Below are 25,366 nucleotides of genomic sequence, written 5' to 3' on the forward strand. Positions count from 1 at the left end.
TGCCATCACAAAGCCAGCAGTGATGTGTTGTTTCCGGTCGTCTACTTGCTTTGTGTTTGTGTGGCTGCTTGTTGCCATGGTTTCCTCCTCAGGTCTGGCAGGTGATCATGGGACCGTGTATGGAAAGCCAACTGTGCCACTATTCGCCCGTTAGTTTTGCCCGTTTTTTCGAAAAACGCGCGTATATACGGGCCAGATAATGAATCTTGAAAAAGTCCTCAACCTCATAGTGTTAAATATTTTATTTCCATCTAGCTCTTGGTGTCAGTCAGCCAGAAGTAATTAAAATGATGAACTGCTATACTTACTGTTGGAGGGCTTCCACCTTGCGTCCATCGACATAGCTAATGGTGAAGGGCGGCCGCCAGGAGCTCATCCCTCTGTCTCAGGTTTTGGACATATTGCAAGGAGCCCAAGAGCGAGAGCTCCTCTGTGGCCTCCTCCACTGCCTCTCTGGACCCTTCGACGTTTGTCCCATCAGCAATCTAATGTTAGAAATTTGAAAATAGAAATACAAAAATAATGGATAACATTATGCTACAATAATGATCATTTTGAACTGCCCACCCCTATAAGTTAAGCAAAAATATGTTCTAAAAGTAAGTATTTAGAGTGAGTATGCTATGGCAAATTCAAGAGTACAGACTATAAGCACACACCAGACCGAACCTTTGCACAAAACATGAACGTGAAATTAATGAATTTGAATGAAAATAAAGGATGCACTTGCGTTTTGGAGCTTGGCCTTCAGGGTGTGATCCTAAATATCCTCTATACAGGCAGAGAGAGGTTGTAGACAACATACCTGCCTGTATAGGCGCTCTGATAAAAATTGGGGCGACACCAAGCCCTGCACTAAACAGATGGGGGATAAAATAGAAAATATGGGGATATGGGGATAACAGTTCAGTTCTATGTATATTACTTGATCGTTTGGTGAAATTCTTGTATTTTTAGGGAGCACGTACAAGCAGAATAATTGACAAGAATAACCAATTTTTATCAGCGTGCAAGGACCTTCTCAAAACAGTCTGCCTGTACCAGAAGTAGGCCTAGCAGACGACTTTCGCGTGACGTCACGAGTGTAACTACCGGTGTTGAACCATGGCTAGCAGTACTAGTGAGAGTGATTTCAGCGAAAATGTGTCTGTTTCTGCTGAACACGATGAAAGCGTCAGTGAGCTTTCTGATAATGGAAATCGCAATTTTAAACGATTAATTACTCCGTTAATTCGACCGCGATGATGATGGGTTGCAATGATATGTTGAAATGTGAAATGTTATTCAGTTGTATATGTACTATTAGACTGCTAGGTGTGTAGTGCTGCACGTCAGTAGGCCTTTAACACCAGCAGCAGTAAAACAAATATCAGCAGAAGTGTGTTTATCAAGTTGTTTATTTTTTATTCACATTCATTAGTGATTCCTCCGCTTACTGCTGCTTTTAAATCCACTTTGCTGCTGCAGAGACCTGACTGCTATTTCATTTGAATAAAGGTCACTTGTCACCAGTGCGCATCGCATCCTGGGATATGGTAGACCGCGGAGGATACATCAGATGTATCCTCTAAATCCGGGAAAAGTGGGCCGCATTTGTCGGCCGCATTTGGATCATTCTTGTGTTCTTTTTTTTATTGGGACAGCCTTCTCTCGGGGGAAGTGACGCAAGCGGTCTACGAATGCAGCCTCCAAAGGATGCGGCCGTTGAATTGAGACACAGCTAAGGTCTCATGGTGGTCCACCGGGAAGGGAGGGATTTCGGCTCTCTACACACAGTGCTGTAGGTCCAGGTGTTGTTAGTTTGATACCAGATTAATTTTAATATTTCAAATAAAAGCCAATAGAATTAAGTAGCTATAATTTAGAATAAGAGTACTGTCCCCTGCACATGCAGAAAGAAATGTTTTCAAGTTGTTCTTCAACAGTTACAGCTAAATTGACTACGGTGCTTGATTAAGCTTACGTGCAACAGGTTTTTTTTTTTTTTTGCTATCTCCATACCTAAACATAGGACAAAACTGTGCATATTTAATAAACAGATTCTGTATTTTTGTGTGTAAGGGTGAAATCAGTGTCCGAACTACGGGGGGACTCGGGGGATCCGAGACCCCCTGAAACTGACACGAGATCCCCCGAAAACATGAGCTCTGTGTCACATAAGTTAAGTTATAAGCAACATCAATCAAATGTAGATCCTTTATGGATAATACTTGAATGTGCTTTCAGAAAAAAAAAAAAAAAAAACATGGCTCCTCCAACAATGCAACATATTATATATACGACATAAAACAAATACAAATAGTGAAATAAATAACAGAATAGAAATAAAATAGTGCAAGAGAATGTTGCAAAGATGTGCAAGTAAATAAAAATAAATATAGAAATAGTGCAAGAAGAGTCTATATACACGTAAATGGAATATGATATACTTAAATAGAATTCTCTTATTGTGTTTGGAATGAAACTGGGTCTTTGATAATCGTGTGGGCTTTCTTCCTGAGTCGCTGGGAGTAGAGGTTCTCCATGGATGGCAGCTCCGTCCTGGTGATGTGCAGTTTCCACCACCCTCTGTAGAGGCGGTGCAACTGCCGCACCAGGCTGTGACGCGGCCGGTCACAGTAAATGGTAATGGGGCCGTGTTCCTCGCTCTGCGAAATCAGCTCCTTGGTTTTGCTGAAGTTTAGATGGAGGTTGTTATCCTGGAACCAAGATATCAGGGTTCTGACCTCCTTTAAGTACACCGTCTTGTCTAACCGTGATCAGGCCCTCCAGGCCAGTAGATTTTTAATGTCACTGGCCCCACTATTGTAATCACTGGCCCAGGAGCATTCGTCAAAAAATTGATTCTAATAATGAACAAAATGAACAAACTACACTACTCCCCGTTCCACAACATTAATCAGTTCTTCCTCATTTTCCTCTTCGGTTGGTTGAATTTGCCTTCCTCCTGATGACCAGTCTGTAAATCCTGGGCTTCTGACTCTTGACCTCGACCACCACTGCAAAACAGCTCTCTTAGCATCAAAGGTATCCAGACTAGGCCCTTCAATGGTTAGGAACATGAGATGGGTGAGATTTTGGGTCGACAGTGAAGACATCCAATCGCTCTTCACTCTCCTCATGCAAGAGAAGCCTCTCGCACATACTGCGGTACTGACAGCCATTGTGAGGAAGATCTGGGCTTTTTTTGTCTTGAACTTTATCTGTAGATCATCTGTCAAATATAATGATTAGGTGTTACTGCCATAGCAGCGAGTAAGCTAAATTCAATAGAAATATAACAAACAATTTAGCTCTTCATATCTTTCTGGAGTATTTCTAGGAGAATCTCTCTGAGGGCCCCTTTGAGCATTGTTCCCAAGATTTTATACAGCCAGTATTCTCCCAACACCTCAGTGACTGTGGTCCCCTTACGCACCAGGATGCTTTGGTAATGGTGGCACAGAGACTCAATATGTGCTAGTCCATGGAGGACAAAGGCTTCTTTGGACACATCTGAGATGTCCAATTTCGGCCAAATACAATGCTCTCATTAGACAGCAGGTCTCCCAGACGACTCTCAATATGTTTGGCAAGCATGTCAGCACCCATGTTTCAATTGTCAAAACTAACTTTACAAAACAGTCTGGGTTTTTCATTATTTATTATTCACTAACCAGTAAATCCCTTCCTGTCTGTAGCCAGTGTGTCTGTGGTGGTGTTGTTGAGCTCTAGCCCTCTATAGGTGCCATTCAGTGCATCAACCAACATATTCCCTTGCTGCTCCAGACACAGCTCTGAGGCTAATGAGGCAGGCCTCAATGTACTGCACTACCTCCCTTAGTAGATGATATCAGCATTATTACCTTGTTAGACATATACTGTTAAGCACATACATTTATCTTTTTATGTTATATGTTCTCGTTTATATTTGCACTGTGGGACTGCTAGAAACGGTATTTCAATGTTCTGTATGTATAACACATGTGGAAACTTTGACAATAAAGTGGACTTTGAGTGTATACAAAAAATATGTTTCTACCTGAGTCAGATTATCCTGCTGAAAACTGTAGGTTCAGAAGCCTTGAGAAAGTCCAGTGTATCCAGCAGGAAGCGCATTTCTATTTTGAGATGTTTATATTTCAGAACTGTTTATTTGTATCCTACTCTACTCTAAAACATTTCCCAGTTTGGGATTAATGAAGTGCATCTTATCTTATCTTATGAAGCGGACATTGGTGTGGCTTTTGAGGTAGTGGAGGATGTTGTTTGCCCTTCCCTTCACTGCAGGTCAAGGTCGGGGTGTCCTCTCTGGCCTGACCTGGTCCTCAAAAGTCATTGGACATTGTCCTCCATTGCATCTGCCAGCATCCTGAGCTCCCTCAGTGCCTTTAGAGAGTATTGGTTCAGCTGATGCAAATATTGCTTCAGCCTCTGAAGATTGTTTTTTACCAAAGGCCAGGGCTCCTGGGCCTTCTGTACCTCCACAGCCTGGCTGCTCTCAAAACGTGCATAAAAAGCATTCAGCTCATCTGGGAGAGACGCACACACAGACAGTCTCCCAGCATCACCCGCTACCCCTTTGTACTCAGTCATTGTCCTTAGCCCCGCCCACATGTTCTTGGCATCAGAGCCTCTGAAGTCAGTCAACACTTTCTCTTTATAGTGTGTCTTTGCACTGCTAATAGCTCTCCTGAGCGCGTACCATGACTTCCTACATTCGTCCAAATCTCCACCTCTGTGCGCGATAGTCTGTGCCTTCAGCACGGCTCGGACCTCGTCATTCATCCTGGGCTTCTGATTTGGGGAATGTTTGTACAGTAATCTCGGTACTACGTCATCGATGCATTTACCAATGTAGCAAATGAACGCGTCTGTGTGTTGATGTTGTCTACCTCAAACACACACCACTCGTAATGGTGGGTTTGCATAGTTTCAAAGCAGAGCTGCAGAGCGGTGTCTGACTGCTCACTCCAGTGCTGTATACTGGTGTCCCCGGCCTGCCCTGTTTGAGTTTCTGCCTGTAAGCAGGCAGCAGCAGAAGTGAGATATGAGGGCAAGGGAGAGCTTTATATCCATGTTGGAAAGAGGAATATCATGGTCCAGTATGTTTTCACCGCGTGTCAGGCAGCTGATGTGCTGGTAGTATTTTGGCAGGACTTCCTTCATGTTGGCGGTATTAAAGTCCCTTGCCACTATAAAAGCTGCCTCTGGCCATGAAGTCTCTGATAGCACCATACAGCTGGTCCAGCGCTGGGTGGTTGTCAGCGATGATGGAACATGCACTGCTTTCAGCACAACCAATGACAATTCCCTTGGCAAATGGAACAGGTCTAATTGAGGAGTACAATCTATAGAAATAGTCTGCAGATCCAAGCACCAGTTATTGTTCAACATAAAGCACACATCTCCCTTACTTTTCCCTGTGTCAGTGTAGTCCTGCGAAAAATTGAAAATCCTTGGAGGACAATGGCGGAGTCCGGGATATAGGGGTCAAGCCAAGTCTCTGTGAAAACCATAACGTTACAGTTCCTAAAGTCCTGTTGAAAAGCCGTCCTGCTTCTGAGTTATCCAGCTTGTTATCCAGTGACTGGATATCTGCCAGAAAAATATTTGGTAGTGGAGGCCGGTATCCCCACTTTGTCTTCCTCCTGCCTCACTACGGTGATTCCACATTGTATGCCGGTCTCAGTGATAGGCTGCTGTCCACACAGTTCCTGATGTGTAGAACTTCCTCTCTGCTATGTATATTGGTTAGTAGTGTTGGCGTGGTCGGCTCGCATGATGGTGATTTGTTCTAGTTCATGTAAAGGTATCTCAAAAACTTTTTGGGGTTTGTTCCTCAATTAATTAGTTACAGATGTTTTATTTGCATTTGTGGTGCAGGTAAATGATAATTGAGGGTGATTTTTCAATGGCAGTGTTAAGCAAACAGCAGTCACATGCTAATGGTTTTGAATAATATTTGTCATAGATAACAGTGTGATTATATGGATAAAATGTATTATAGAGATATCAGGAACAAAGCAGAAAACTGAATTCAGTTTCACACTGTCAGTCTCGGGGACCACATGGTGCTTGTCATGGCCACACAGCGCAAACCATTAAACGGCACCCTTACCTCCACTAGTTTAAAGGTCCCAACTTGTGCAAAATGCACTTTTGGATATCTGTTGTACATAAATGTGTCCCCGGTGTAGACTCACAAAGTGTCAGAAAATACAACCCTTTCTCTTTTCCTCCTTACCCACATCGCTAAAAACCAGGGTACAAACGAGCTGATCCAGATTTGCTGTCCTTATGACGTAATAAACCACTGCCGAGGTGCCCTTGAGCAAGGCACCGAACCCCCAACTGCTCGCTGGTGCTGGCTAGACTGGCTGCCTCTCCGTTCTGGATCCTCTCGTTGCATGTGCATCCAGCTTGTTATCCACTTGTATATCTGTGTGTGAATTGTAGGTGAATATACAACTGTGTGTGCGAGTGTGAAAAAAACAGAGTGGAAAACTGAATTTCCCCTTCGGGGGATTAATAAAGGTCCATCTTCTTCTTTACTTCTTCTTCTTCTTCTTCTTCTAACTCCTGGCAACGTCCCAACCTATCGTCCCCCATATACAGTCGGCAAGCTGATTCCCCCACCAGCTGTGTGGGTGTGTATTCAGCAGGATGTCTGTAGGAGGGACTTAAGAGTTGTTATATAATACATATAATGGTGTTTATCTAGTGGTAAACACTGAAGAAAGAACATGTCAAGCTATGTGCTGCACAGTGGCGGCTGGTGACTTTCTTCTAGGTAGGACTGTGCCACATGCAATCAATTTAAGCAAACATCCCAGTATGACTTAATGCGACTTTTCAGTGTTAATTTAACAGTCTTACATTTTAATGCCTCCATAAACAATTTAAGCATTTGAGACTGAGCACTATGTACAACAACTTAAAAACAATGGCATTAGCCATACTGGTGAGAAAACGTGCATGATTTTTTTACAGTTTATTTTGTAGAGGAATTTTGCTCTTCTCTCCTTCTGTGTGGCAAACCTCTCAATGACCTTCTCATTAAATTCAGGAATGTCCCTGACAAGTTTCTTCTCCATGGAGAGCATAAACAGAGCATTGAGGCGATCCTGTGTCATGGTGTTTCTCAGGAAGGTCTTGATCCTCTTCAAAGTAGAGAAGCACCTCTCAGATTCAGCTGTTGTCATGGGTGTGGTGACGAGGATCCTGAGAAGACTGACAGTCTCTGTGAAAGTGCTCTGAAGGTTGTTCTCCATGAAAAACTGGTACAGAGACACTGCACCACTGCAAGCATTGAACTCACTGTTATCATAAATGAGGGACAGTTCCGTTTTGAGCTTGGCCTTGCTTGTATGGGGTATGTGTGCACTGTCGTTTCAAGTGCTGCTTCAGGGAACTTCACACTGTGTTGTGGGAACATCTCTCCATGCAACAGTGTTGCGCTGATGAGGTGCTGGGTGAAGGAGAACCGCTCCTTGGTGTGCATCAGGATGGTATCACAAACCTGTAAAAGATATATCATTATCTGAAATTGCAATAAAGCTGTGAAAGTGATGCTGAACAAATGCCTATTTCCAAGTCAAGTATATGACTACTAAGGTTTTAACAGCATTACTCCTAATTGTACTTCACAGCATGTTTCCATCTCCTGATCTTTAACTCTCTATTGGTTTCCACAAAAAAGCCAGGTTTAGAGTGGCATTTTAATAAATTAACCACATATGTTCTGTTACATGTGAGGATGCCTTATCCTTTTTGTAACTGCTCTGACAAACCTGGAATCTACAAAAATATGAATGCCAACATATACATTGCAGACTGCCTGCTGCATCATTCCACCATTGTGGCAATATGCTACCCTGTGTGCAGTGTCGGTTTAGGTTTTATTTTGGCTACATACCACCATCACTGAAAAATATTCTAGGGCAAACACTGCCATATCACAACTTACCTCTGTAGCCAGCCTCTGTTGTTCTCCTGCTCCCAGCATCCTCCGTCTCTTGATGGGCTCCTGCGGCTGCTCAGATGCACTCAGAGAGGAAATGGAGGCCCTGGTCCAAAAGATAAAGTTTAGGTTGCTAACTTGCCATCAAACTTATTAATGTGCAATTATATTCATTGTGTGCAATATACTCATTGTTGTTTAAAGTATATGTATATAATTAACTTCAAACCATTTATTTTTTACTTTTGTCAGTTAAAAAACAAAACGTATTTATATAACACTCATGAGCCAGATGCAATATCATTTCATTCTGATGTGCACTCGTCCTGTGTATAGTATGAATAACAACTACGTCTAAATTAACCTTGAATCAATAAGAACTAGGCCTGGTGGACACCTGATACAACCCTGTTACTACAAACTGTGTTTACTAACTACTTTACCTGCATTATTATCTAAATCTGAGAGTCTCTTCTCTTTCCTTTTTAAATACTAAAACAAATATAAATCTGATGTGATGCATGACATTCATTCACTTTGATGGCACATTTAGACTGTTGGAAGTGAGGAACTGATTTTTTCTAAAAGCTTTGTCAGCCAAAATATAATTATTTACCTGATTGTTTGCATACTGTCTGTGAACTTTAATGAAGGACGGCGTCGATGTTGCTCTTCTGCAGCTGGTTGAATAGCATGTCCACGTGTGGCATGATCCTGTGGAACAATTCCGGCCAAAAACAGAAAGCCTCGTCTTCAAGCATCCTCACAAAGCCCCCAGCCTCACTGACAGTTGCAGGATCAAAGTTCACAGAGTCTTCCCTGATGCTCTGGAAACACTTCAGGAGGTCCTGGTCATCCTTTTGTTCGTACTGTGAGACTGGAAGTTCCACCGTGTTGTAGAAGCTCTGGGGAGTCTGTGCGCCACTTGGTCGAGCACTGCGGTTCGCTTGGGTGACCTGGAGAAGAAGGCAGAAAATCCACCAATGTCTGAAAAGAAAGTGCAGATCCTGGGGATGTGTGATGTTGCCTGCTGCATTATTAGGTTCAGCTGATGCGCATAGCAGTGCACGTAGTGTGCATTCCCGTACACTGGCATTACCTTACGCTGCATTCCGCCAGTGGCTCCCTCATAACAGAAGCCCCTTCGTGAGCTTGGGCGATAACTTTGGCCTTTTGTCCATTTGGGAGTATGGTGCTTAGCCTCTCGAGAAGCGCTGTAGCGATTGTGTCAGCAGTCGAGTTCTGGATAGTAATGAACTCGAAAAACCGCTCTTGTAGTACACTTTTAGCGTCGATGTAGCGTAGCACAAGCACCAGCGGGCAGTAGGTGGATACGTCCATCGTCTCGTCGACTTGAATGGCGATAAAATCAGCGCTGTTTACCTCCTGCAGAATGTAATCCCTCAGCACCGACAACATGCTGTCCAACGGCTCGTTTTGAACCGTCTTTGTGCCTTTAAACACGGTGGCAGTCTTCAAGTGCTCCTCCAGCAGTGTCCAGGGAGGAAACTAAATCCACCAATCCCCTGAAATTACCAGGGTTGACTGAAGATTCTGTGTCGTTATGCCCACGCAAAGCCAACTCAAAAGCACCACTAAACTTGACACAATCGATTATTTTGCCAAAAATATGCCGGTTTTTATCCCCCTCCTCATTGTATTTCCTCACGGCAATCCTGTGGCCGTCGTCCAGCTGCATAGCAATGTTCACTGTGCCTACCATGGCTAGCTTCATAGAATTGTCCATGTGTGCCCTGGTGTTCTCATGCTTCCTCACTTTCTCAGACAGGTGCTTCATATCCCTCACTCCAGTTGTTGTCCATGCTACATCTGTCCCCCAAGTTGTTTTAAAAATCAAGCAAGGAAAGCAAAATAAGGCATTAGCATGACTGCATCCCGCTAGCCAAGCCTTTCTTGTGTACCAGCTACGAGAGAAGCCTCGCATATACGGCTTCCCTTTGTCACTAGCCTGCTGCTGTTTGATGACAATATCAGGTTGATCTGGGCCCAGCTCTTTCACCTGAAGTTTGTCCGTCAAACTTCTTCTGTCAAACGGCTCTTGAATTCGAGATATCACCGAGTTAGGGACCGGGCTGAGTCTTGGGGTAGTGCTCACGCTCCCCATTGTTGTTGTAGTTAAAATGGCGCCTGCACAGCAAAATCCTCAGTGTTATTTCAACTCCCATAATGTTAAATTCAACACTTTCTTCGAGTTTATATAATCCACTCTTTTTCGGAGTTAAATCATCACTTTGGAAAGTGTTAATATTTTAACTACATTGAAGTGTTAAAAAATGACACTCATAGTGTTATGTTTTGACACATTGAAGTGTTCATTTTCACACTGGATTGTGTTGACTATTATTACTATGGGTGTTAATCCATAACATTCACAGTGTTAGTTTATGACACACTTAAGTGTCATTTTCACTCTTAATAGTGTTATTTCCTTACCCTTAAGTGTGTTGATTTCATGCGGTGTTATTTCATGACACTGTAAAGTGTATTTTAACTCTACATTTTGTTGCTCTCTTAATCTTAATGTGTTGATTTATATGATTTGCTATCTAACTAATGACATTACAGTGCATTTAGAACAATTGTATTATATTCACTGTTCTGAAAATGCTTCTTGAATAACCTCACATACAAGAAACAAAGCATGAACAAATGATCAATTCATCATTTTTTAATAAAGAATAAATGCAAGCCAAATCCAAGCACCATGGACAATTTGAACATTTACAAACAAAATAATGGAACAATGTACATGCCATCAACACCATATGCATTTTGTAGATCAAAGGGCGTATACATTTCAAGACTGTCTTCTTTAATAATATCTTTTTCATCAGTTTCAATAACATAATATGCATGAAAATGCTCATTGAAATGTTCGACCACAAGTTTGTTAACTATGACGTAGATCACACTATTGACCAAAAGTACCTTTTCTATTCTGCAAAACACAGGCATTTCATGTTCAGTGCCACAACAAATCACGAGTCCAGCCCTGTACTCTACCCCACTGATCGTAACCCAGTTAGTAGAAAAGGTGTCTTCTGCTACAGCAGACATGGATTAGGCGATTATTTGACTATATTCCTCATCGGTGACATCAAATGATTTTAAGGGTCCATACTCAACATGCTTTATAGGACAAGTCTCCCAATTGTAAGCTATGGCAATCTGATGTTTTCTGGCAAGTGACACTGTGATGTTCTTGAAGTTTTTAAGAGAATACCCTATGTTTGGCCTCGAATCTCATACTCCACATATGTATTAAGGGTCCAATTTTTCTGATACAAGCTGGATAATGTATCATAAAATGATGTTTTGGAATTAGATTTCTACCCGGATACAACTGTATGAACAAGTCATGATGTTCCATTATTAAATGTTTTAAAAGCACAGTCATGCCTTGTGTAACAGACGGAGAGAATACAATGCTCACTATTTGTAGTAAAAGCAATAGCAAGGTCCCATTTTGATTTCCTTCTGGCACAGCATCACCAAAAAATAAAGTAAGGTTCCTTAATAGACAAAGAGTTTGTATGGAGTTGAGTCCTATATTGTTGCCACTACTTTCCAGATTTACCCTTGTCGGACGATTTTTCCGCTCTAAGTAGCCATAATCAAAAAAATAGATTTGTGACAAAATTCCTTTTTTTGACAAAATATTTTCTGAAAGATACTCCCAACAGTAATTTGATCTCAAAATGGGCCACCCCCTTGAGAATATTATGCATGATATTCATGGAAAAATTCTCACAAACATGAAATAATGTAAGTTGTTCAGTGAGGAATTCTTCTTTAAACCAAACACATGCAGCTTTTGTTGATCTGACTGCTACTCACTGCAGTGCATTTCAAAAATCTTTGGGTCATCCCCATTGTAAACCATCTGAGCATCATCTTTTTCTATCAAACATAAACGACAGAAGTAACGTCCACTGAAAGACTCTACAAAACCCATAATTCCATGCATCCCCAAGTTGTCCCCAGTAATCTGACATATAGTGCCATGTATCTTTTCAGATGAGAATGGCAAATCAATGCAATGACTCTCCAATATTTTAATGTCATTAATCAGAGGCTGTAAAATAAGATCAAAGCCATATTTTTTCACATCTTCTGCATGAAACAATGCCACCAAATGAATGTTCATCAATGCAGAATTTAATTTTGGAGGGAGATTTCTAAGGACAAAATAAAGAGCACCAATTTTGTGAACACCACGTTTAGAACCCAGTGGATTAGCAGTCTCGAAGTCATCGTAATAAAGCTGAATTGGTAAAGTCGTCTGTTGTTTTGAAAACAATGGATGTGACTTAAAGTAACTTCCATCACAAAAGTCTTCATAGCTGTCTTCTTTTGATACACATGGTTTAGCAAGCAGTTCACAAATATAGGAATTGCGACAGATAAATTTGATCGTTTCCAAAATGGGAACATAAACAAAACTGTCTTTCACTGGGACTTGATCATAAGTACCTGTATTTTTGTTTCGCCTTGTAACATAACAAACTCCTAAACATTTTTCCACTGGCTCCACAATCCCCCATTTATCAGTGAAATACTTGTTCCTATTAGTTTCATTATTATAGCTCTCAAATGGGTTTTCAAAATGATCAAAAACTTTTTCCAATGTCGATCTTACAGGATTATCTATAGGCACAACAGACAGTACTTTTTTACTTAACTTGAGAATGTAGTCCACCAGCAAGTTCTTCCAAATCACTGACAATTCCTGACACTACACTTCTTGCTATACCACTACCATGATGTTTAGCAACCATTCTAGAACAAATATTGTTAGTATTGTGTTTGATCCCTTGACCTGATTCACTGTTTTCAAAACTCCCAGCTTCTGGGTTCTGCATGACACTTGTTCCAGCAACTTCTGTAGTATCATCTTGTACACTGTCAAAATCCGCCTGAAATGACTCCGAGATTGTCGTCTGCAGGAAAGTGTAGAGCTGGACCAGGGACTCATCATAAGACAGGTTGAACACATAGTGGGATTCAAACAGTTCATCAAAGGCACTCAGTGAGCCGGTGGCTTGGCAGGGGATGAGCTGTTTGTCAACGGCGATATAGAAGATTTCAATCCTATTCCGGGTTCGGCCAACAGCGAGGATGTATGGTTGTTTACCCTCTCTTTCTTGCAGGTGTTCATCAATACTGCAGCATGACTAGAAACAAATGAAATAAACATGAGCACCTTAAAGTGACGCTTCAATTTCTGCCCCCTTGGGTTGATGTTCCTTACTGAAAGGTCATTCCCCCCAAAATAATTTGCCTGCATTTAATCATTCATTTGGAAAGAACAAGCTCAAAAGCAGCAACTGGAGAGTAAGAGCAATGAAATGCATACAGCAGAACAAAGTGTATTGTGGGATTTAAGAACATGTCACATGTACTATACAGTGGGGCAACAGAGTATTTAGTCAGCCACCAATTGTGCAAGTTCTCCCATTTAAAAAGATGAGAGAGGCCTGTAATTTTCATCATAGGTATACCTCAACTATGAGAGACAGAATGAGAAAAAAAAATCCAGAAAATCACATTGACTGATTTTTAATGAATTAATTGGTAAATTCCTCGGTAAAATAAGTATTTGGTCACCTACAAACAAGCAAGATTTCTGGCTCTCACAGACCTGTAACTTCTTCTTTAAGAGGCTCCTCTGTCCTCCACCCGTTACCTGTATTAATGGCACCTTTCTGAACTCGTTATCAGTATAAAAGACACCTGTCCACAACCTCAAACAGTCATACTCCAAACTCCACTATGGCCAAGACCAAAGAGCTGTCAAAGGAGACCAGAGACAAAATTGTAGACCTGCACCAGGCTGGGAAAACTGAATCTGCAATAGGTAAGCATCTTGGTGTGAAGAAATCAACTGTGGGAGCAATTATTAGAAAATGGAAGACATACAAGACCACTGATCTCCCTCCATCTGGGGCTCCACGCAAGATCTCACCCCGTGGGGTCAAAATGATCACAAGAACGGTGAGCAAAAATCCCAGAACCACACGGGGGGACCTAGTGAATGACCTGCAGAGAGCTGGGACCAAAGTAACAGAGGCTACCATCAGTAACACACTACGCCGCCAGGGACTTAAATCCTGCAGTTCCAGACGTGTCCCCCTGCTTAAGCCAGTACATGTCCAGGCCCGTCTGAAGTTTGCTAGAGGGCATTTGGATGATCCAGAAGAGGACTGGGAGAATGTCATATGGTCAGATGAAACCAAAATAGAACTTTTTGGTAAAAACTCAACTCGTCGTGTTTGGAGGAGAAAGAATGCAGAGTTGCATCCAAAGAACACCATACCTACTGTGAAGCATGGGGGTGGAAACATCATGCTTTGGGGCTGTTTTTCTGCAAAGGGACCAGGACGACTGATCCGTGTAAAGGAAAGAATGAATGGGGCCATGTATCATGAGATTTTGAGTGAAAACCTCCTTCCATCAGCAAGGGCACTGAAGATGAAGCGTGGCTGGGTCTTTCAGCATGACAATGATCCCAAACACACCGCCAGGGCAACGAAGGAGTGGCTTCGTAAGAAGCATTTCAAGGTCCTGGAGTGGCCTAGCCAGTCTCCAGATCTCAACCCCATAGAAAATCTTTGGAGGGAGTTGAAAGTCTGTTTTGCCCAGCGACAGCCCCAAAACATCACTGCTTTAGAGGAGATCTGCATGGAGGAATGGGCCAAAATACCAGCAACAGTGTGTGGAAACCTTGTGAAGACTTACAGAAAACGTTTGACCTCTGTCATTGCCAACAAAGGGTATATAACAAAGTATTGAGATGAACTTTTGTTATTGACCAAATACTTATTTTCCACAATCATTTGAAAATAAATTCTTTAAAAATCCTACAATGTGATTTCCTGGATTTTTTTTTCTCATTCTATCTCTCATAGTTGAGGTATACCTATGATGAAAATTACAGGCCTCTCTCATCTTTTTAAATGGGAGAACTTGCACAATTGGTGGCTGGCTAAATACTTTTTTGCCCCACTGTACCTTGTGAAAGTGCACCATTTTGTCCACTGCAACACTAGGACTTATTTTGGTTCTCCTCTTCCGTCCAGCTGTGGGTGGCAATAGATGGAGAAGCAGCAGCAGAGAAGCCATGTCACGGTCCCAGTCTATCAGGAGAATAGCAAGGCAGATATTAACTTCTAATAGGAACAGATGAAACAAGCTATTTTTAATGTCAACCAAGTATGCCGTAAAGCTTACCATTTGCATCGTGTTTCTCAGCAGCTTTTAGAAGTCGGCCCAGCTCAGTTGACTGAGTCAGCTCTTTGGCCTCTTTGATGACCTTGGGCTTGAATGACGTGTCCCACTTCTCAAGCATCTTGGAGGCTGTTTCAGCACCAAACAGCAGCAGGAAGTCTTGACTCACCTATTGATCATACACAGGCATATCAGGCCAGTGCTCAGTATAGACCTCATGTTGCAAGTGATTTTGATCATATCGATACATGGTATGCTATTCAGAACTTTCTGAAACCACTGTAAATCAGAACAAAGATCTTTGAAGATAGAATATAGTCAGCAGGCCAGGTAGATCAATTAGAGTTACTGCGGACTTCATGCTGACGTCTAACTGAGCATAACACTGGAGATTAAAGGCTACAGTTTAAAATGATAGAAATGTGCAACTCACTAATCCTTTGACATCTAAGAAGCGTGGAAATGTTTTGAAGATATCTGCAGTTCATTGTGGGTCATGCACTAGGTCTTTGCGATGTTGGAATGTCATCTTCATCTTCAGAAATACACTTGCTTCGTCAGGAGAATGAACAAGAAATGAAATAGCCTCCCTGCAGGCATCTCCATCAAGCTGCTGAGGCAGTGTGGTCCCGGATCTTCGGCGCTTTGGCCCTTGTTCTTGAGGCACTGAGGTTTCCTTAGCTGGCCGTTTTTCTGTATTCCTGGACATGGTCTTGAGACGCCACGCTAAAAATCCAGTGCCTTTTTCCCCATCATAGAAATGCTCCTGTTACATCGAAATGAATAAATGAACATCACAAAAGATCTTCGAGCAAGAACAGATTCAGCATGTGGAAACAAAATAACTTAAGTAATAGATTTTCTATTGTCAAATGAATGTACAATATCCAGTATTTTCCAACCAGGACCTTATAGCTATGATGGTTGTTTTGTATCTTGAACAAGTTTAACATACACTGTTTCCATTGTGGTTCTATGACACTAAAGTCAATATCAAAAACAAAATGAGACGAAATAGAATTGTAAAACTTACATAGCCTTTTGGAGAAATGGGATCCTTCAGTGAGGGAAATAGTCTGATAACTCCCAGGGCATACTTCTCCTGCGTAGGGGAAGGAATCCTTCTATAGAGCAAAGACAGCAGTCAATCTTTCACTCATAACTAGTTTCAAGTAAGTTTTACCTCTATAGTACAAGACAAAAGCCACAATATATCAGTATACGAGTGTGGCCCTTCCTTTCAATTCTTTCCATTAACATTTTCAAATCTTACCCATGTCTTTCAATCATATCACTCGCCAATATGTTGACAAGCTTTCTCCGGGTACGGTGCCTCAGTGAATTTTCTGACTTGCACTCTTCAAGAACATCCTCTCCTCCGGGCTTCCTAAGCAAGGCTGTTTCTACCACCTACTCACATAAAAGGAAGAAAAGTTTTAAGTGTTCAATTCTGTGCATCAGTTTAAGTCGTTGGAACAAATACATAGGCCTACCACAACATGTTTGTATAGACTAACTATGCATTCAGACCAAGAGACGCAAACGCAACAAGAACGACAGTGGTTATTCATTTTCTATTTCTATATCAGTTGAAAACTGCTCAACTTTATGCAGATTAGATATGGCGCAGTTTAGGACATGTACAGTACATGCATTCAAATGCTTCATGTTTGAGCGCTTTGAGTGACATGAGACAAAGTACATTTTCAAAAAGAGTTTTTAGCTATGTTACAGCTTTTGTAGCGTGGTTTGAACGCACAGTAAGGGTAAAAGTCCAGAGGGATGTCAAAAACCAGCAGTGATGCGAAAACTAACAAATCTGGGAGAGGGCAAATCAATAACATTTTCTTTGGAGTGAGTCTGGAAGCACATGCTTTGATAAGTGATAATTTAAATTTTGTGTGACAATATAAATTACGTTATCTCGAGACTCTCAATTACCTCTTTTGCAGTCTCTGACACAGAACTGTCCATGTCTTCTCTGCTGGATCTACTTCGGCCTGTAGGAATGCCCTGTTCTCTTAGGTCACTGTCACTTGAAGAAAGTGACATGGTACCCGTGAGGGAAGATCCGAGTGAATCCGAGGAGGATGGTGTTGAATGAGCTAAAGGAGATAAACCTTTACAAGAGACCTTTTGATTAACTTAAATTTTAATATAAGATTTTTAGGTAACCCAATGGTACTTTATTCAGATGATTCATCAATCCAGTTGGTAGCTTGAATTATTACAATAATTGTATAGTATGTAGTGATAGACGTCACATCAAATAAGTACCGTATAACCCAACCTTGTCTTACCCATTTCACAAGGAAAGGTCAAGGTCAGCTGCACTAACGAGCCCAAATTTATTTTAAAGATTTTATGATGACACCTACCTTCATCTGAAATCCGTTCACGTACTGTCAGGCATAAGTCTGGATGGGCCTCCAACAGCTCAAGAAGAATATCTTCATCTACTGCTGTGTTGGTGTCATCAAAAATGTCAAGTTGAGCTGCATCAGGAAGCCCAAACTTGATTTTGACTGAGGAAGGAGCAAGTGTAACCAGATAAAGTCACCTGAAGCCTTAAACAGCACAGAATGAAGGACTAATCATCATGCTTTTAACATTAAAACGTGTCTGAAATATTACAACACATATAGACAGCTATATTATGACAATATATATCTTAGGCTACCTTCACTGATGAATTCCAAATGTGTAAAACCTGTGTGCAATTTGATGTACTTCTTTACACTGTGATATTGCACCTTCAGCAACATGGCAACAAAACTGCACCTGGTGAAGAAAGTGGGAAAACCATTCAACCTTTTAACATGTTATGTGTGTGTGCATGTAATAGGTCTGCAAAAGCTAAAATCCCAAAGTTCAGGCCAGAGCGAGATTCTCTCCCATATCCCTCCCCCCTGCCTGAAACGCTTCGATTGGATTCCTTTCTTTACTTCCTGGTTCAGTTCCATATCACACTGACCTCACCGTGATACGGAAATGAATAAGCCCATAGCAGTGCGAGCTGCTCCGTAAAGCCGACCCGAGCAGAGGAGCCTGAAAATGGCGAGGAGAAGCTGCCTCTTTCGCTGCAAACCAAAACTTTATTTGTTTGCCATACCTAAGGAAGAAGATGTGAAGAACAAGTGGCTTGCGTTTATTTTTACCATTATTCCCCTGGAGGAAAAACCCAAATGATGGTTCTGTTCTCGACATTTCACTGTATTTGCACACTGCTTGCCTTGGCAAAGTTGCAAGCTAAAGCTATTGTAAGAAATGTTCGCTTTTATTTGAAGCCCAGGAGGCGGTTTAAAATAAAGAAAGCAAAACTCCCTTAAAAGTTATAAAAGGAGTGTTTAATAAAAGGATGCAGTAGTAGGTTTTACGTAAGTTTCACAGCTGTGGCTCAATAGCCCGGGACACGCGTCCACAGGCCACTGACTGAGTGGAGCTCATCAGTAGTTACTGTCTGGCGGTCCGGAACAAAAGAGAGCTCGATTTCACAATCCTAACATGTTTTATAGAACCACCCCTTTCCGACCATACAATAAACAACTTCAAAATCAGACGCGCCCCGCTGTCGTGCTCTCATTGGTTGGTTGGTTGGTTGGTTGGGGGCTGGATCCTCCTCTATAGGCTGACGTCGTCGGGGGCGGGTCCTCTTATGACGTCACCGTCGCCATCTTGTTAGCGAAGTCCTGGAGCTGTCATCTACGATAGTCTATTATGCAATTCTTAGGAGGTTTATCAGTTATTAAACAGGCAACTGTATCATTGCAGCATCAATGAGTGAGAGGTAGAGGCGGTGTGTTTAGTATGCAACTCCACTGGTCCTTCTCCCTCTACTCATATATACAAAACAATATTAGCTTTATGCTATCTGAGGCTAAAAACAACATCCTGTAATACTACCGGAAATGGACAAATATGATCCGTCCAGAAACAGTGAATTATCTTTTAAAGTTCCGCTCTAATATATTGATTATTTCTAACACTATCAACGCTACGCTACCAAGCTTTTAGGCTGTATGCACACTAACTTTACCTAAATTGTGCAGAAATACTGTGATGGTTTTTCATTCACAACGCGTCTTAAGCCCAGATGCAGCAACTTGTAAAAAACAGCATCTCAGGGCATGTTAACATTTAACAACCTATTGATGTGGGATACCCACTTAACGGGAAGAAACTCAGCGACCAGACCATATGAACCATTTTTACCAAAACAAAACATAATTCCAACACCAATGGTCTAAATCAGCACTGAACGAAAATGAGCTAACACTACATAACACAGAGTGAGCTACGGCGATTTTTTTACTTTATGCTATCTGCACAAACCACATATCATCACATTCCACAGATTCCATTAGTATACGTCTCATCACTGTACGACCAAAACTCACTGAACTAGCAGCCAAGAAAGAGCAAGAAAACTGCTTCACTTTACAGAGCCATAACTAAACACATCTTACCTTTGCTGTTTGTGATCAAAAGTTGTGTTCAAGGGCATACAAACGCTGCTGAAGGTTAATCCGATGTCTTTGTGTCACTTTGAAATGATTACTGATAATCCATCATTATTTATTTGTAATTGTGGTGGAAACTTCTGAAGCAATGGAGACGAAACTCAGAGAGACACTGGAGAGCAGGAACCTGATGGCAAAACACTGTTGGGTTTATTTATTTATTGGAGTTACGGCCGGAGAATTGACAAGACATTTACTGTAGACACGAGTTGCCACAGCGGTCGCCAAACCAATTCGGAAGATCTCGACAATAGGAAGAGGTTTTAACTAGTTCCAAATGGATAATCAACCTTCTTCAAACGCCAGACTAAACAAGCTCAGACAATACGTTTGACTTAAACCGTCATCTAGGTCACAGATAAGGTGTTTGCCGGAGCATCTGTGTCCAGATAAACTGGCGCTAGCTGTCCCTAAACAATACAGCCAATCTTAGGTGAGCTTAATTTTGTACCCACTGTGGGAAGAACAAGGCTTCGGAAGCCCAGGCTGCCCCTCCTTAATGAAGATAACAGCACCTGCAGGGCCGTAGAGCCAGGTCAGAGGAGGACAGAGAGAAGAGATGCAAATGAGCTAAAGATTTACAAGTTTACACAAAATATTCCCTAACAGTAATAAACTGGTACGGCACAACAAGCGATGCCATTTTTTTCACAGTTTTATTCAGGGGAGGGACACTTGACAAATCTCTAAGCGGTTGACCAATCACAACAGAGTGACCAGCTAACCAATCAGAGCAGAGTGCACTTTTGCAAAGGTGGGGGCATGGGCTCCTCAGAGCGTTTTCAGACGGAGTGAAAAGTGGTCATTTATGCACAGGCAGTGTGAGGAAAATAAAGCGCCTTTTCAACATTGAAGCATGTAAACATGTCATAGTGGAGCAACAAAATACATATATGGACCTAAAAAGTAGCATAATAGGGGACCTTTAATTACCCATTGTTTTCCCATGTAGTTTAGCCGAACCACACTACAGAATATGTTCTTTATTTTGTCATTGTGGCAGGTCGGAAGGTTGAGTTAACACCTTTTAAGTTGCTATTATATTTTTAAGTGGTATTTTCTGTTGTCCTATTTACAGGCCTAGTTATTAGAGATTATTGGGTTTTTTTAGGTTAAGTTTGTCTGTCTTTACTGTTATAACATGTCGGAAATGAGCAAAATCCTGAGGCTCATGGTTAACCAAATGATTACAAAAAGGTAGAAATATCTAAGCTGCTATCTTCCTCCTATGGGGCTTGTCTGATTTCATGGAACTTTGGCATAACGCCCTAACATATATACAGAATTGTTTATGAAAAATGTGCATACTGTATTTATGTTATGGAGATAGAAAACTTTCCAAAGACAAAAAGTTTAAGGTTACAGGAAGAAGACTCAGTTGGCTGCTCTTTGTGCTTAATCCAGAGTGAATGCAGCCACTGTAGTACAGATTCCTGTTCTATTACCTTCCTCTTTTTTTATATAGTGTTTGGTCCTTTACATTCTATGATCAGACTTAACTATATTTAAGTAACTGTGTCATATTAGCCCTTACACATGCATAAGCAGAGAGGTGGAGAATGAAGGGTCGCCATGCTTTTATTGTTGTCAAATCCACATTACTTTGACTATTAACAGAACTTATTAGGATATTTGACTAATGAACCAGAAAATGAACCATAAAAGACATTAGTCACATATTCTAATGAGTTCTGTTTCTGTTGTCCAGTTACATGTTAATCTTCAAAGTAATGTGGATTTGACAACAATAAAAGCATGTTGTCTTTCAATACTCTCTTATTGATAAATCAATGAGAAATGTTGGCTGTGGGGTGTATCTAAGTTATAGACCTGTGTAAACATGCTGACATCTCCTCTCCTGATTCACAGGGCTCCTGTGGGGCTCCACCCTGCAACATGACACACGGACACAAACCAGCTGTTCCTTCAAGGTGCGCACTTGAAACTCAAAAATAAACACATCCAAACTTTTTTTAATGATTTAGGTTGTTTTATTCCCTAAGTTGACAGGACCTTCCTACAGTTCCTCTCTCCAATGGAAGCTAAGGGGTGCAGCCAGAGATGGGGGGTGCTTCTCCCAGAGTGTGAACAGAGCAGAAGATGCTCCAGACCTTCTTCACAACAAACACGTGTTGCAGTGGCGGCAGACAGACAGTATGTCAAGAGCACGCCTCTGTTCTCTGCACAACAACATCCGTCCATCCTAAAGAAGCACACAGACCAGGTGTAGTAGACATTTCATCTATCCCTTAAGCGAAGCTGCATCTAACCAAAGACTTATGCTTATTATGAGGACTATAAATGAAATGTGATCTCCTGTATAGGTCTAAAAATCATACCTAAAACTTCTCTTGCTTGTTATGATTTTATTCAGTGGCCAAAATTTGTTGTAATATTGTCTTATTGTTTTGTGTTAATATGAGACATTTTACCTTCTCTAATGAATGATGACATTGTGGACTCACTGTGAGGCAAAGCCAGTGAAAAAGTGTAATCAGTGTGAATACAGCTATACAGATGACGACTGTCTGTGCCTTTAGGAGAACCCGCTGGCTGTCAGCAGAACTGAAGACCAGCAGCAGCTCACTGACAGGACGTCCTGCACCAGAGTGAAGGAGAAGCTGAGCCCAAACAGCTTCAGCCGATCTTATAGGGACATGTCCCCTCCCTCACTCTGGAGGAGAGACCTTGCCTCACCCCTGGTTGTTTCAGAACTCAGGGACCGGCAGTCACCTCCCCCTGGCAGCAGATCCACTCAGCTGAGCCTCTCCAGATCCAACCTGGAAGTCCAGAGACTGAACCCACCTGTGCGCCCGCAGCTGACCTCCGCCGTCTTGCATCCTACATACAGCCCTCGCTCAAGGGAGTCCAGGATGAATTGGGGGGGGGACAAACTGAGCCCTTCTGGAGGATATCCTGTGTCTCCCTTTCAGGCGGAGTACTGGGCCTGTGCAATCCCCCAAGCTCTGCCTCCATCTCCGGACAGGCAGACCGTGAGCTGGGACCCTAACAGGGAGTACCAAGCGCTGCTGGACTACAGCTACCCTCTGAGAGCGGTACAGCCGCTCTGTGAGGGGGATACCCCCAAGCTCCAGGAACACACTCTCAATCCGCAGGACTCAGGCATAGAGCAGGACCTCCTATGTAGTTCTTCCAGTCTGTCTCTCAGTGGAGGGTACAGGTCTCCTAGCTTACAGGGGCTCAAAGCCTCCGGTACATTGCTCTCCCTTGCAGACTTGTACTGCAGTCCCAATCAGCAATGTGCACTGTCCAGGTGTGCATTTGAGGAGCTGGACGAGGACTTCTGTCCTCTTCCAGAGCAGTTGGAGGGTCTGCAGCTGCTGCCCCGACAGGTGGGACACACTCTGAGATCACTGACCTGCATCTGGTTCAACCAGCTGCTTCCTCACAATGCTGACCATCTGTGTTATTTTCAAGATTCAAACGCTCTATTGCCATATGCACAGTAGCTGCAGTGTAGGTATGGCAATGAAACTCTGAAGTCCCAGGTCCTCCAGCAAGGCAACAATATATACAGCTCCGGAAAAAATGAAGAGACCACTCCACATTTTTCTTACATCTTTATCTCTACATGTATAGTAGCTCGTCCAATGTCTGTTGAATTCCAACACAGAGAAAAGTGTTCAGTTGTTTATAGAATACAATAAAAAATAAATGTGGGTTGTATAAGACCTAAACAATTGAACAAAAGAAGTAGTGCAAGTAGATATAAAATAGTGACTAATTTGCAAGTCATTTGAAACTTATAAAGATGAGCTAAAAACACATTTTAAAAATAAATAAATAAAAATATATATATAGTAAGAGTATAAAAATGTAACAACAGTCCTATATTGCAACAGCAAAAAATACAGACATCATGGATGACTGAAGGGTAAAGATTTGTTAAGGCCTCTGAACATGGCTGACAAATGTTCTTTTAAAGGTCTCACTCTGCACTCTATTTAGACACTGCAGGATGTTATAATTGGTCTTTCTGGCCGACTAATATTTAGGCTATGGTAACATTGGCAAACATTGAGTTTTAAATAGACCTGGGGAAAAACAATTGAGCCGCACGAAACTCTCATTACATTAGAGCTAACACGGCTACTAATTCTTGGATCAGATACCAACTGTTTACTATTTTACAGATTTAATGTTGATTAATCTAAATCTGATCTAATCAGCTTGAATCTACATTTATCAGCTAAAGATTAAATGTTTTGCTTGTGTGTGAAGGTGAGGGAGGTCACCGCCAGCTGGGAGTCTGTGCAGTGGGGGGGCTCCAACTTCTCCCCCGTCACCCCGCCCGATACACAGGAAGTGCAGCAGTACACACAAGAAGAGGAGAAGCGAGCCGCAGGTAGTCTGCTGTCTATCTGTTTGTCTTTCTGTCTGTCTGTCTTTCTGTCTCTCTCGGTAGTTCAGATCTAAGTAAAGTTTAGATCTAAATAAAGTTTAGATCTGAACTACCCCACCACAACTAACATCCCTGACACAAGTTGTCCGAGCTGCTGGTGTGATCCCTTGAAAGATTGAATCCAGTTTATCTCTGACATTTCTGTCTCTACCCCAAAATCATGTCCATGAGCAGCTGACCACAGGGACTCTAAAGTGAGGAGCCCTTCTGGAGCCTGGGTAGAGCCTGCAAGGGGGGGTGGGGGAGCCTGTCCATCCAGTGTCAGGGGGCTGCCTGGCAGCCAGGAGAAGCAGGAGGATCCCAGTGACTCCCTGATGCATCAGATCCAGGTAGAGACACTGGCTGTTTAAGAGTGCCACTGCAGTATTCCTGAAAATATTGCCTTGGTGTTTGGATTCAGTGTTTTTTATGTTTCAGGTCTTCTGCTGGCAGCTGGAGCAGCTCATCAAGCAGCTGCATGAAGTGTCAGAGCAGAAGGAGCTGCAGACTGTGTCCACTGTGGATATTGCCGGTGTCAAGTCCTCTCTGGCTGAGTACCAGGTGAGCCTGCTCCACAGTGCACTACAGTGGCTGTCTGCATTGCTTGGCACATTGTGGGGAAGAAAGTGCTCTCTGACTGCCAGGAGCCCTTTCTGCTGGGCTCACATGGGGTGTGTGTGTGTGTGTGTGTGTGTGTGTGTGTGTGTGTTTCAGAGAGCAGTGAGTGTCCAGCAGTCTGCGACCTCCAGCGTGCTGCACAGCGGTCAGCTCCTCCTTCGCTGCATCGACAACATGTCTCCATGTCAGTCTGTCAGCTGGTACCATGCACACTCTGAACTCTCACTCCCTTTCAGCATTTCATTACTCACTAAGTCTTTCTGTTTCCAGTTTTAAAAGAAACCCTGCAGCTGATAAAGAGCCACTGTGGAGCTCTTGAGAGCCGCACACAGCTACTCCTCTGCTCTATCCTATCTGCCATGGACAGCCTTAGCCATCAGAACCAGCAGAACACTCAGATCAAAGTAGAGGAGGCTGCCTCCTCTCTGTCATAAGATTTGTTGCACTTATTTTTGTATCTAATTTACTTATAAGCTCTCATTTGAACATGTTGGCATCTTATGTAACCGCTTGGTAAATAAAAAAATGTTGTGTTTAAACCCAACTGATCACATTGAATGATATAACATTAAAGAAATATTCTATTATGTTTTTTCTTAATCATATTGACTTCCACCATGGTAATGATATGTCTCT

The 25,366-nt window shown here is 42.2% G+C and overlaps 1 protein-coding gene across 1 annotated transcript; it reads left to right on the plus strand.

The window, feature by feature from the left end:
• The first annotated feature begins 1,776 nt into the window (after positions 1-1,776).
• Positions 1,777-25,317, plus strand: cep68 (centrosomal protein 68). The gene is made up of 9 exons (XM_063874512.1): positions 1,777-1,780; positions 21,580-21,641; positions 21,734-21,934; positions 22,251-23,063; positions 23,953-24,076; positions 24,308-24,462; positions 24,551-24,673; positions 24,827-24,914; positions 25,001-25,317. Exons 3-9 carry the CDS (start codon positions 21,746-21,748, stop codon positions 25,162-25,164), a joined length of 1,656 nt encoding a protein of 551 aa, XP_063730582.1. The 5' UTR covers positions 1,777-1,780; positions 21,580-21,641; positions 21,734-21,745; the 3' UTR covers positions 25,165-25,317.
• The last annotated feature ends 49 nt before the right edge of the window (positions 25,318-25,366 follow it).

This window comes from Eleginops maclovinus, chromosome 22 (genome assembly GCF_036324505.1).
Source record: "Eleginops maclovinus isolate JMC-PN-2008 ecotype Puerto Natales chromosome 22, JC_Emac_rtc_rv5, whole genome shotgun sequence".
Lineage (NCBI taxonomy): Eukaryota > Metazoa > Chordata > Actinopteri > Perciformes > Eleginopidae > Eleginops > Eleginops maclovinus.